The sequence below is a fragment of the Podarcis raffonei genome, chromosome 5 (genome assembly GCF_027172205.1).
Source record: "Podarcis raffonei isolate rPodRaf1 chromosome 5, rPodRaf1.pri, whole genome shotgun sequence".
Lineage (NCBI taxonomy): Eukaryota > Metazoa > Chordata > Lepidosauria > Squamata > Lacertidae > Podarcis > Podarcis raffonei.
This window is the reverse complement of record NC_070606.1, coordinates 93,298,977-93,312,995: the sequence shown is the minus strand read 5'-3', so window position 1 is coordinate 93,312,995 and position 14,019 is coordinate 93,298,977. Positions and strand designations below refer to the sequence as shown.

The window sequence follows — 14,019 nt, the reverse complement described above, 5'->3', positions numbered from 1 at the left end:
CAAGAGTCCCTCAGGAGGTTGTGGACTCTCCTTCCTTGGAGGTTTTCAAGCAGAGGTTGGACCGCCATCTTGCGTGGATGGTTTAGTTGAGATTCCCGCATTGCAGGGGTTTCCACTAGATGACGCTTAGGGGTCTTTTCTAAGATTCTATGATTAAATACAATAGATAAATTGCACTCTCTTCATGAGACCATCACATCTGTGCAAAAACAGCTTCCTCCTCCCTATTTGCGGACTTTTTATTTCAGCCAAAGCTCACATACCTTTGTTCCTTCACACATGGCTACTTTGGCCAACTTGAATCTCGTTCTGTTTGGCTTCCTGTCACCCCATTAATGATTCATTTTCTATTTGCCTCCCTTGACTGTGGACCAAGGCAACTGCTTTAGCTTTGCAGATGTTGTGTCGGTATAAAACTGTGCGCCTTTTAGCATCCCCCTGTGTGTGCGCGCATCTCTGGAAGGACACTTCACATGTAAACTCCGAAGGGAGAGCAGAGAAGGGGTGAGCTGAGGAAGCCAGTTTCTACCACAGCCAAAATGAAGCTTCTGGCAGCTGCTGTGCTGATGGCGGTGCTGCTGGGCTCTAATGGCGAAAACCAAGCCGCCGTGGTTTCTGCAGACTGCAATGATGCAGGAATAGAAAGGGATGCTGGAGTGGCCCTCGACTTGATCAATAAGCACCGCAAGGATGGCTATATTTTCACCCTCTTGCGTGTTGCCGATGCTCACATACAACATGCGGTAAGTACTACAGCTCTGACTGACTCCTTTGCTGACTTTTCTCTTAGGAACACAGTGGTACCTCTGGATGCGAACGGGATCCATTCCAGAGCCCTGTTCACATCCAGAAGTGAACGCAACCCGTGTCCGCACGTCTGCGCGGGTCACGATTTCCCGCTTCCGCACATGCGCGTGACGTCATTTTGACTGCGCATGCGCGAGTGGCGAAACGCAGAAGTAACGCGCTCCATTACTTCTGGGTCGCCACAGCGCACAACCCAAAAGTACTTATCCTGAAGCTACTTCAACCCAAGGTATGACTGTACAGGGAGTTGCCTTATACCGAGTCCTCTGGCCCATTGTCTACACCAGGGTACCCCAAATTTGGGTCTTCAGCTGTTTTTTGGACTACAACTCCCATGAGAGGCACAAATACAAGATGGGTGACACCTGGCTTGAGAGCAGTACATGTGAAAAGGATCTAGGAGTCTTGGTTGACCACAAACTTGACATGAGCCAACAGTGTGACGCGGCAGCTAAAAAAGCCAATGCAATTCTGGGCTGCATCAATAGGAGTACAGCATCTAGATCAAGGGAAGTAATAGTGCCACTGTATTCTGCTCTGGTCAGACCTCACCTGGAGTACTGTGTCCAGTTCTGGGCACCACAGTTCAAGAAGGACACTGACAAACTGGAATGTGTCCAGAGGAGGGCAACCAAAATGGTCAAAGGCCTGGAAACGATGCCTTATGAGGAACGGCTAAGGGAGCTGGGCAAGTTTAGCCTGGAGAAGAGGAGGTTAAGGGGTGATATGATAGCCATGTTCAAATATATAAAAGGATGTCACATAGAGGAGGGAGAAAGGTTGTTTTCTGCTGCTCCAGAGAAGCAGACACGGAGCAATGGATCCAAACTACAAGAAAGAAGATTCCACCTAAACATTAGGAAGAACTTCCTGACAGTAAGAGCTGTTTGACAGTGGAATTTGCTGCCAAGGAGTGTGGTGGAGTCTCCTTCTTTGGAGGTCTTTAAGCAGAGGCTTGACAACCATATGTCAGGAGTGCTCTGATGGTGTTTCCTGCTTGGCAGGGGGTTGGACTCGATGGCCCTTGTGGTCTCTTCCAACTCTATGATTCTATGATTCTATGATCCTTCCTAGCCAGCAGGCTCCATGGAGGACAACCAAAGCTGTTTGAAATTGTCTCAAAGTGAGACGTTTCATGGAAGAACACATTGGTGTGAAATACCTCTATACGTGTGATGCGAACTGGAGAAATGTCAAACCAATGATAGCAGACATTCTGACCAAGTCACTACCAAGAAACCATTTTGGGAATGAGTCAAAATGGGGCTCTGGGTGGTTCCTTAATTGTGCGTGCAATTGTTATATTTGCCAGAGAGGGGGCTGTTGGGATAACCCACCTCATATAACCAACATGCTTAAATCTAATTGATGCATGGAGAGGTTAATGTCATAGAATAAGCTGTCCTGCCAGGTTTAGCTCTGTTTGGGATGAACTAGGTAATCAAGCCTTTGTCCCCCTCCAGTCTACCTGAGAAGCTCAGCTTGTAAAGAGGACATAGCTGGTTGCTACCAGCTCAAACCACATGACTCTCACGAGAAGTTTTGTAAGGAGAACTATATGAAATATTGCAGAAAAGATTTATGAGAATGGATTTTAAGTTATGGATTATTAAAAGTAATAGTTAGGATAACAAATGTAAGATTAAAAGATGAGGTTTGGAAATCATTAGATGTGGTTGATGGAAGCCTCAGGCTAAAATAGCCAAAATGTTGTATAAGATGAGATGAGATGAGATGTTCTGTTTGGAAAATATATGTAAAAACTAATAAAAATATATATTAAAAACAAACAAACAAACATGACTCTCACAAGCCATTATAGAGTTACTATACAAATAATTTGGGAAGTTTAACCACTTTGTAACAGCTAAGTTTTACTGCCTGTGCAATCTACAGTGAATGCTTGGGTTGCGAACATGATCCGTGTGGGATGCACGTTTGCAACCCGCAGCATTCGCAACCCGCAGTGGTGCATCTGCGCACTTGCGGGTTGCGATTTGATGCTTCTGTGCATGCGCAAAGCGCGATTTAGCGCTTCTGCACGTGCACGGCCGCCGAAACCCGGAAGTAACCCATTCCTGTACTTCTGGGTTTTGGCGGTCCGTAACCCAAAAAAACGCAACCTGAAGCGTCTGTAACCTGAGGTATGACTGTATTCGGAAGCACATGAATCTGATCATTGGATTGTTTGTAAGTTAACTCTAAAAAAAAAACTTTTTAAAAAAACTTACCCAACATGCAGTCTTTTTATATGCTAGGGGAAGAGGAAAACTTTGGAAGGAACTCACAAGGGCATATTTTAAAAATCTAACAACCTATACTTCCACGCTTTAATTTGCTGCATATTTTGTTGTTTTAAATCTCTGCTGCGGTTCTCTCACCAAAGATTACTTGCCCCAAAGTTGGATCTTGGCATCCAGGGAAGTCTCCTTTGATACCTATTTCTTTTCCTTGCCACCAACTCAAGGCATGCTGTAAAGGTGCCTGCCTGCTGAGAAATACATAATTCCCTAATTTATTACTGCATATATATCCCGCCTTCATTTAATTCCCACAGCAACTGGCAAGGCAGGTTAGGCTGAGAGAGAGGACGACTGGCCAAGGTGAGCTTCACGGCTGCAGCATTTGAACTCTGGCCTCCCAGGTCCAAGTCCAATACTAACAACTAGGCCACACCAATCGCAGGGGGAATTACTAAAAAAAACCTGTTGGATTGCACAGAATTGGGGGTGGGGTGGGGGGTAAATGGGGGGTAGCCGGATACTGCCAAAATATCTTCTGCAGAAATGCATTTGATTTTGTTGCATTTCCTCCCCTTTCAGGGAAATGATTCCATCTTGTACTTAACTCTGGATGTGCTGGAAACAGAATGCTCTGTATTATCTCGGAAAAACTGGTCATCTTGTGGAAACAGGCCGTTCTACGGCTATACAGTAAGTAACAGCATCTTTATTCCTTCCGGCAGACTCACGGATACTGCTGATACTCTGTGGCAGGCATAGGCAAACTCGGCCTACAATTCCCATGATCCCTAGCTAACAGGACCAGTGGTCAGGGATGATGGGAGTTGTAGTCCCAAAACATCTGGAGGGCCGAGTTTGCCTATGCCTGCTCTATGGATATCAATGTTTTTGTGACTAAGGATGTGTACTACAGCTCTGGCACACTCCCACCACTGGCGTTTGAAGCTGAGCATGCATGTCATTAGCCACAATCTCTATGTATTCTGTGGGCCCTTGAGAAATGCTACTGCTTGGTTAATTTTCCCTCAAACCGGCTTCCATCCAGCTTGAAAACGTATGCCATAGTTAAGCTGAGATGTGCACATTTGAGACAGCCGCCGCACATGCGCAAATGACTGTGCATGCACAGAGGGGACAGCTTCAGGCAACAGGAGTTTGCAGGGGTTGCAGGTGCAGGGACACAAATCAGGTAATGTGCATCAGGTGAAGACATTCCAAGCCCCTTGTTGATGTGTACAAAAAGGTAAAAATGTGACTTGAATTGCAGCAGCGGAAACAGCCTTCCAGTGTTTTAAGTCACTAATGTGTACACAGCTTAAGAAAACTACAGTAACTGTCAGAGCAGGGAGGCAAACATCCCTTGTGGCTTTTGGAAAAGACGGGTGCTTGTATCAGAGCTTCTGACAGATGTCTGTCTTTTGCCTTCTCCAGGACTTTGGGCGATGTAAAGCTGTTGTGCAAATAAACCGGCTCCTTGAGGAAGAGAAACTGCATAGATACAACTGCACTATGAGCCCAGGTATTCATAGCTTCCAAATGAAGTGTCTGTGAACTCAGGCAGGATACAGACAAAAAGATGGGTCATTGCAATCTGGTAGCTCACTCACAGCATTACAGGGGAAGCTGCCTTATAACGAGTCAGATCATTGGGTCCATCTTGCTCAGAATACCAGGGCTGGGGAACCTTTCTAAGGCCATTTCCCGTGGAAAGCCTCCTAAGGGGTGCTGGGGGCAGGAATGGAACGGTAGATGTGAGTCTTAGCCTTTGTGCACAAGGCTACATTCCAGACACACAAAAGCAGGTGGTTTAGTCTAAAAGGACTTGAAGTGGCCCTCTAGAGATGCTAGCTACCTTTGAAGGTGACCTGGAAACTACAGCTAATCCAGAATGCGGCAGCTAGACTGGTGTCTGGGAGTGGCCGCCAAGACCACATAACACTGGTCCTGAAAGACCAACATTGGCTTCCAGTATGTTTCCGAGCACAATTCAAACTGTTGGTGCTGACCCTTAAAGCCCTAAATGGCCTTGTCCCAGTATACTTGAAGGAGCATCTCCACCCCCATTGTTCAGCCCGGACACTGAGGTCCAGCTCCGAGGGCCTTCTGGTGGCTCCCTCACTGCGAGGTTACAGGGAACCAGGCAGAGGACCTTCTTGGTAGTGGCGCCCGCCTTGTGGAACGCCCTCCCATCAGATGTCAAGGAAATCTGACTTTTAGAAGGTAGCCCTGTTTAGGGAAGTTTTTAATGTTTGATGTTTTATCCTGTTTTTAATATTCTGTTGGGAGCCGCCCAGAGTGGCTGGGGAAACCCAGTCAGATGGGTGGGGTATAAATGATAAATTATTATTATTATTATTATTAGCAGGGATTGAACCTGGGCCTTTTCCATGCAATCCAGATGGTCTGCCACTGAACCACAGCCCTTAATTGTCATCATATGAATTATCTTTTCTCCCAAGCTGATCCCAGTAGAAACCTTCCCCTCCCCCCCCCCCCCACTTTTCAGCAGGTGCTGGCAGCAGACTTTGGTGATTGGGTAGGGATATGTGATGTCAGAAACCTACTTTTCAGGACCATTTTTCAGTTTTAATTTTAAAAATGCACCGTCTTAACTTTCAAAGGTATAAACGCAGTATCTTTAAAAACACAGCCAGGTAATTCACCTGAAGAGAGAGAATTCACTTGGGATTTGATACGGAGGAAGATACAGGGCGAGAGAAGTCAGGGATTAAAGGACGACACTGGGACATTGGACGTGCTATAAATCAATGACTTCACCCTGCATGTTAATTATAATCCCAGGCAACAATAATACAATGCTGATAACTGCTCACTTTTCTCAGTTCCACCTGAATTATACAAGTGCAAGGATTGTCCAGTGAGGGTAACAGTCATAGAAGCCACTGAAGAGCACATGAAGTACGCCAACGGGGTCTTGGAGCAATACAATCAGGACAGCAACCAGACGAACTATTACAAGGTGGAGGAAATAAAAAAAGTTTTCAGTGCGGTATGTATCAGTCTGCCCTGGAACTTAAATTGCTGGATGCAAGTGAAGCTTTCCCCATCTCCCATTCATAGATGGCAACTGTCCCTTATTTGGCGGGAAACTCCCTTATCCCAGCGCCATTTCCCGCTGCTGTCCTGGATTGATGATGTCCCGTAAATTTCCCGGGTTTCAAAGGAAGCATCTCTTCTCCCTCCCTCCCTGCCGGCCAGGGAGGAGGGAGGCTCCAACTGTATTGTTTGGCTGCATTGCTCACCCAATAAGGAGTCTAAGAACGACTGGGGGGTGGAGCTTGCATGCCTTGTGCTGATCAAATCGGCCACGTTGCCTGGGGACTCGCCTTTGCTCAGCGCTTCCCTGTGGTTTTCCTTGCTGCATCCCCTTTGCCGGGTTGCTGCGCTGTGGGAACCACCGCTTGAGGCTTTGTTTGGCTGCTGGTTGACTAAAATCCCTTATTTTGGCTGCTGATCCCTTATTTTCGAGGCGGCTGGCCCCTTATTTTCAAATCTGTAAGTTGACAGCTATGCCCATTTCTTTGCTAGGAAAGAGGCCATGTGCTCTTTTGTGTGCTATTAGGATGGTGTCAAAGGCCCACAATGCTTGGCAAGTACATTCCCAGAGTTCACTGGGGCAAACCATGTCTATTCAGTTAATTTGACAGTGCAGAACTGGCACCGTTACAAAGGTGCCACGTAATGCTTCTTCCGCATGGAAAAGAAATGGATTTCTTTAGCATGGTGGCACCTGCAGTCTGGAGCTCAGTGCCTATTGACATCTGGCAGGCTCTGGGAGTAAACCCAAGGAAAAATCCATACCTTGCAGGACATCTTCGGGAGGAGGAAAGGCCACAAGGAGTAAAGCCTGCACAAATCTGGAGTGGAGTCCCTAAGACGGTTGGATGGCGCCCTTTACGCCCCCTTCTGGCAACTCCTGTGGCCAAGCTGGTGCTTTCCTTTGGACCACATCAGTGAGTCCAAGAGAGGGGTCTTCTTGTCTGGGCAGCCCAAGACCTCCAGACACACTGCCCAGGCTTGTGGCCTGGAGAGATTGTTGCAGTGCTTCTAATGCAACAAAAACAACACAGGAGGCAGCCATTCCAAGTTATGGGTCTCTGAAGCCACAGCAGGCGCTGTGATTCTGCAGCAGTATGACTTCACCCCCGGAGGCACACTCCATTGTCAGATGCCAACAACAAAGGCACCATAAATGCACTCTGTTCAGCGCCTGCTTCAATCACTTTTGTTTAGGGAAGCCTATCCCGACACAAAGAAGTTAGAAGTGTTTTGTTTTATGTTTTAATCATATTTTGACTATTTTTAAATACCTGCTTCCAACTGTTTTTAATCTATGATTTTAATGTTTTAATTTATATATTTGTAAACCTTTTAGAGGGGCAGTGATTTGGGGTTGTTATTGTTTTTTTACAATCATGTGATATATAATTTTTGGTAATTAATGAAATTCAGCTGGTTTAAATTTGCCGTGTAGCTACCAGGGGCCCAACGCAAAGAGGAAAGGCGTGCCTTGGCATTTCAAATGGCTGTGCCACCTCCATCGTTCTGCCTGGACACTGAGGTCCAGCACCGAGGGCCTTCTGGCAGTTCCCTCGCTGCAAGAAGCCAAGTTACAGGGAACCAGTCAGAGGGCCTTCTCGGTGGTGGCACCCGCCCTGTAGAACGCCCTCCCACCAGATGTCAAAGAGAAAAATAACTACCAAACTTTTAAAAGACATCTGGAGGCAGCCCTGTTTAGGGAAGCTTTTAATGTTTAATAGGTTACTGTATTTTAGTGTTCTGTTGGAAGCTGCCCAGAGTGGCTGGGGAAACCTAGCCAGATGGGCAGGGTATAAATAATATATTATTATTATTATTATTATTATTATTATTATTATTATTATTATTATTATCTGGGCTCTTGCCTGGCCTTTCCCCTGCAGGTGGCCGATCGTACGGCGTACGTTGTTGAGTTTACCATCAAAGAAACCTCGTGCCCGAGAGCCAGTCTTGCAAGGAATATCTCGGCGTGTGAATTTCTCTCTGACAGAACTGCGGTAAGCAAAGAGTCTAGCATAAGCTCTGCAACGTGGCGCTTTCTGGGTGTTTTGAACTACAACTCCCACCAGCCCCAGTTCAACAGGCTGTGGGTTAGCTAACCCTAGAAGCTAAATCTTGAGGGGAAATGTGAGAGGTTTCTAGACACATACTCACAGTTCTTCGCCGCCTATCTAGGCAAGCAGGAGCCATTATCAGAGTTCAAGGATGCAATCCAGCATTGAGGAGGGTGCAGAGGCAGGGGGTGTGGCCTGGGGAGAGGGTGTGGCCTAGTGAGAGCCCCAAGGGCCTGGTGGAGAGGTCTTGAGGTCCACATTTTGCCCACAGGCCTGAAGTTCCCCCAGGCTGATTTAAATGTCATCACAATTACAGCGTAACTCTTGCTCACAAATTTATTGACAGCTGCACGAATTACGATGGCAAGGAAGTGGAAGGGGCAAGCAGCATATAAAATGGAAGAATGGTATAAAGAGGTGTGGGATATAGCTATTAATGATTAATTCACATGTGCCATTAAGGTAAGACGGGTAATATGCAGGAGAAATGATTCTGAGGAGATATGAAGGGTGTCTGTAGAATTTGTACTGTTAAAACGGAAAGGGGTCAAACCATCGCAAGAGGTGTTGAAATTTTGGGAGGTTGGATAGTTACAATGGAATGGTCTCAGCAGTGGGCTGCACATTTTTATTCTTATTTGTTTATGATTATTACTTTGTCAAAAAAATGTATAAAATGTAAATAAAAATATAAAATATAAATAAAAGAATGAATAAAAACAAAAAACAAAACAATTACAGCGTAAATCATGCAGAATAACAAACAAATAATCAGTAAAACAATTACAAATCTTCAGTAGAACAACCTTCTATGAAACACTATTAACAAAACAACTGAAAAATAAGCTAAACCACACAACGACAAGAAACCACAAAGCTTTACAACACTCATAATCCACAAAACCAGGGCTTTTTTTTCCAGTCAGAACTCACCAGAACTCAGTTCCGGCACCTCTCAGGTGGGCGCCATTGCCATTCTAAGAGAACAAGGGAGGGTGTTCGTGGTGAGTTTTGGCACGTCTTTTTCTAGAAAAAGAGCACTGCACAAAACAATATTACCAAAATAACAAACCAACAACCAAAAACAAACTAAGCACTGTTGAGTTCACACACACCCATAACTCACAGACTTCCACTCTGTTCATCAAAGGACACAAACTCTCAATGTCTGTGGCAACAACTCCATTCTGAAGGCTCTTAGAGCTGGAGGGATGGGCAAGGCAGGTGGGAAAAGCCATTGCCTGATGGCCAGCGCAACATCTCACTGTATTTAAATGGTTTCCTCTCAAACTACATCTCTATATGCATTTTCTTTCAAAATATATGCATTTTGACACTTTTTTTTAACCTCCCTCCCTTGCCAAGGGCTGTTGGGGCCCTGGCTTTCTTAGGGATAACAGGATTGCACCTTTAGAAGCAAAGCTTAGGTTTGGTATCAGTGGCTACCAGCCATGTGCTACCATAACTGTTGGAGGCAGTATGGGTCCTTATACCGGCGGCTTGGATCCCCAAGGGGGAGAGTTGCTGTAGTGCTCAGGTCCTGCCTGTGAGCATCTCAGGGGCATCCGGTCAGCCAGTATGAGAACAGGATGCTTGTCTACCTGGGCCTTTGGCCTGACCCAGCAGTCTCTTCTTACGCCCCTGGAAAAGAATCTGCAGCACCATCCTTTCCCCTATGTCACAGCCGGCCGTGTCAGCAGTGCCGTGGGACAGCCCCAGCCAACCAGCTGGCAGGGTGGGTGTGCCACGGGTAATGTAATCCTGGAGCAGCCAGCCGGCACCCTCTTTCTCGCCCCCTTCCCTGGATCTTGGGCTCAAGTGGCAGTGGGCATTGGGTAAGCCTTTGGTTGGAGGGGAGGTTGTTGGCTTCACCTGCCCCTCCTCAGTAAGGGTATCCTGTTAAAGGGATCTGGAGTGTGACATGCTGTCCAAAGCTCCTACAGGGACCCCTTGCGGTGGTGCCTCTTGTTAGAATTCCTGCTCCATGATTGCAGTCATGGGATTTTTGTCTATCACATGACTCTGTAGGTTTTGACTCCACAGAGTGGGAAGTGACGGAGACAGGATGTTTGTGTTACTGTGTTCCGTGAAGTGGGATTATTATCCTTTGTTCTTTTTCCCTTTGCTGTCTGATGCTAGAGAGAGAGGGAGCCATGATGCAGTGCTCCGTGCGTGTTTATATGTAAATAAAGTAGATTAGCCAAAATGCTGAGTTATTGAGGTCTGTTACACAAGCTGCAAAGACTCTGCGGATCCCTAAGTGTGCCGGTGTCTGTTGGCATCGGTTGCTGTGATGTTCGGGCTGAAGAAAGCTTTTGAAGCTCCCGAACGATCGACCAGGAGAGAGTGAACATGCCAGTGGGGCATGTTTCTCTGCCAGGGTCCTACTCGAGTGTAGGACAAGCTCCTGACACCTCTATCTAATGTAAGTCATAGGACACCCCCTATCAGTGGTTTACCTTTCCATGGACTCTCTACAGATGGGCAGGAGTCAAGATGTAGCCTGACTTCACTCCAATGCCTAAGCCAAACTGCTCACATCTGTAACCAATGAAGTTGTGGCCTATTTGAACCCATAAACCAAACTACTCCGTGTCAGTGTGTTTTATTGTTCTTCTGGGAACTTTGTGGCTCGGGTGCCTTGACACATAAAAGAATCTGCAGCACCATCCAGTGCAGGGGCACAGATTCACATTGACATTTCCTCCTTCTCCACAGCGCAAAGGATTCTGCAGAGGAAAAGCCGTTAAGGAGTCGGATGCAAAAGATCCCAGTGTGATTGAAATAGAGTCCTGTGAAATCTACGATATTCAAGTAAGTCTATTCCCCTGCCCCCTGCTCCGTGGCTAAAGGGAGTGGCCTTCCCACCTACCTTTAAGTCAGGCTTCCTCAACCTCAGCCCTCCAGATGTTTTTGGCCTACAACTCCCAGGTTCCCCAGCTCACAGGACCAGTGGTCAGGGATGCTGGGAATTGTAGTCTCAAAATATCTGGAGGGCCGAGGTTAAGGAAGCCTGCTTTAAGGCAAGGACAGAAACAGGCAGCATCGACAGAAACCAGCGCGCCGCCTTGCCTCCATAGTTGAGGGGGCCGGTGCCCGCAATATGCGCAAGTGACGTCAGCATGCCATAGGATGTGCTGTCATGTGCCATGTGACATGCTCGCACTGTGGACGCACAATGAACTGCGTGCTGATGGCAGTTGCTTGACAGTGTGCAATTAAGGTAAGCATGTTACACAGCATGCACACACAGCCGCTGCAGGTTTTTGGGGGGAGCAGGACATTGAAGGGGGGAACATTCAAGGACACCATCTGTGCAGCATAAACCAATCCACCAGGTGGCGGCAGAAAATTTAGGTGCACTGCAATTACAGTGGAACCTAATCCATTCCAGAAGTCCGTTGGACTTCCGAAATGTTCGAAAACCGAAAATCAAAGGGCTGTCAGCAAAGTGAATGGTGAAATTGGAAGAACGCTCCACGGAAGCTGTTCGACTTCCGAAGCATGTTCAAAAACGGAAGAATTCACTTCCGGGTTTTCGGTGTTTGGCTTCTGAATCATTCAGCAGCCAAGATGTTCGAAAACCAAGGTTCCACTGTACTTTCGTTAGGCCCCTGACTCGGCCCAGCTGGTGCTTGTTGCAGGGGAACCTGTGCAGACTGGGACTCTTCAGGATCAGACCCTAGACCTGGTTCAGATGATGCCTGAGGCAAAGGATCCGGTGCAGACTGAGACTCCTCTGGATCCAAGTCTGAGCCCGAGTCCCAGGCCATCACAGGTTTATAAAGAGCACAGCTATAGCTTACAGGCATGGAGAGGCGAATGGTAGGCTGCTGTTTCATGGTGAGCGTGATAGCAGCCCAAAGTCCAAGGACTGACAATCTACATCCAAGGCAAAAAAAAAAGGAGTTGGGTGCATTCGCTGGTGCAATGAAAATTGTGAAAGGTTCGCAAGCTAACTCCTTTTCTTTCTTTCTTTCTTTCTTTCTTTCTTTCTTTCTTTCTTTCTTTCTTTCTTTCTTTTCTCCTTTTGCTTCCCGTTCTCATGTGTGCTGCATGCACACCTGGTGGCTGCGCTCCAGGATACAGGAAAAGGTTGCCATGTGTGCGGGCACACATGCAGGCACCCGCCACATGGGCACCCTCACAACCATGACCACCACCGCCATGGTCCTTGTCACCATCATCACCATCACAGCTTCGGACCTCACCATGGGCATCGCAAACATCATGGGCATCACAGGCATGGGCACCATGGGCATGCGGGACCCAGAGGTGACCACAATTGCTCTGAAGAATATCCTGACTTCCCTCCTCCTCCAGGACCTTGCTACCCTCCTCCACCCCCTGGCGGACCACACCATTTCCCGCCTTTGAACGGTCCCCCACCTCCTCCAGGGCCACCACATGGGCCTCTTTGCCATCCTCCTCCCCCTCCCGATGTCCCTGACGATCGTCCCACGTCTCCCCCAAATCAGCGGGTTCGTAGGCATAGCGGCCACCACAAGCGCTGTCACGGCCCCAGGTGTCGTAAGGGGTCAGCTGGGAGAAGAGGAGGAGGGTCTTCTGAAGAGCACAGTTCCTTTGGGGACCACCGCCCCTCCCACGGCAGCAAAGCCGGGTCGGTCTACTACATCCCAGTTGCGAGTCCAGACAATGTCCTCCAAGTTCCTGGGGCAGACTTCTTTGGCAGCCCAGACAGTCAGCAGGGAGGCCACAGGGGGCCGCCTTTGTGCGGCAAAGGCTTTCGAGAGAAAACAACACTGCAACCATTCCCAGAAGCTGATTCAGAATCAAAATCATGCCCAGGGAAGCTCAAGTATGATCGGCCAGGCCTTTTGTCTTTGTATCCACAATGAAACACATTCCCATTAAGCCGAAGTGTTTCCGTAACTACATAGCTCCACGGCCTTCAATAGTGAAAAATAAAACATCTCTATACTCAAAGCAGTTTCTTTTATTCTGAGAGGGAATGAGCATTTATGGAAAGAGGTATGTCTCAAGCAGAAAACCTATGTTTGGTTTGTTGGTTTTATTAAATTTATATATCAGCCTTCATCATAAGATCTCGGGGCAGTTCACAGAATAAAATACAGGATGAAAACGTGAGAATAAATAAAATGAAACAGCACAACAATAACACGCACACCCTTCCCACAGACACATTTAAACGCCTGTAGAATATTAATCAGCCAAAGGTCTGGCTGAAGAGGAACGTTTTCGCCTGGCACCTAAAAATGTATAATGAAGGCTCCAGGCAAACCTCCCTAAGGAGAGCATTCCACAGATGGGGAACCACTACAGAGAAGGCCAGTTCTCGTGTTGCCACCCTCTGAACCTCACGTGAAGGAGGCACGTGAAGAAGGGCGTCAGATGATGAGTGCAGAATCCAGGACGGCTCGCTCCATCTTCCATATGACAACCCTTTAGATATTTGAAGGTGGCTATCATATCTCCTCTCAGTCTCCTCTTATCCAGGCCAAGTATACCCAGCAACTTCAACTGTTCCTCATAAGCCTTGGTTTCCAGACCTTTTATCATCTTGGTTGCCCTCCTTTGCGCCCATTCCAGCTTATCAATATCCTTCTTAAATTGTGGTGCCCACAACTGGACACAGTATTCTAGGTGGGGTCTGACCAAGGCAGAAAAGAGCATTACTGTGACTTCCCTTGATTGGGACACTATACTTCTGTTGATGCAGCCTAGAATAGCCTAAGGTTTTCTCTCTCTTTTTGCCGCTGCATCACACTGTTGACTCATATTAAGTTTGTGTTCTACTAAGATCCCCAGATCCTTTTCACATGTACTGCTGGCAAGCCAGGTGTCTCCCTTCTTGTATTTGTGCTGGTGGTTTT

The 14,019-nt window shown here is 47.2% G+C and overlaps 1 protein-coding gene across 1 annotated transcript; it reads left to right on the top strand.

Moving 5' to 3' along the window:
- Positions 1 to 362: 362 nt before the first annotated feature.
- Positions 363 to 13,111, top strand: HRG (histidine rich glycoprotein). Its single transcript, XM_053390662.1, has 7 exons — positions 363 to 743; positions 3,630 to 3,740; positions 4,482 to 4,569; positions 5,894 to 6,060; positions 7,994 to 8,107; positions 10,883 to 10,978; positions 12,247 to 13,111. Exons 1-7 carry the CDS (start codon positions 540 to 542, stop codon positions 13,021 to 13,023), a joined length of 1,557 nt encoding a protein of 518 aa, XP_053246637.1. The 5' UTR covers positions 363 to 539; the 3' UTR covers positions 13,024 to 13,111.
- Positions 13,112 to 14,019: the final 908 nt, after the last annotated feature.

Coding starts and splice junctions, on each gene's coding strand:
- HRG (XM_053390662.1), top strand. CDS start 540: ATGAAGCTTCTGGCAGCTGCTGTGCTGATGGCGGTGCTGCTGGGCTCT. Junction 6,061..7,993: donor TAAAAAAAGTTTTCAGTGCG/GTATGTATCAGT, acceptor TTTCCCCTGCAG/GTGGCCGATCGTACGGCGTA. Junction 10,979..12,246: donor GTGAAATCTACGATATTCAA/GTAAGTCTATTC, acceptor GCTGCGCTCCAG/GATACAGGAAAAGGTTGCCA.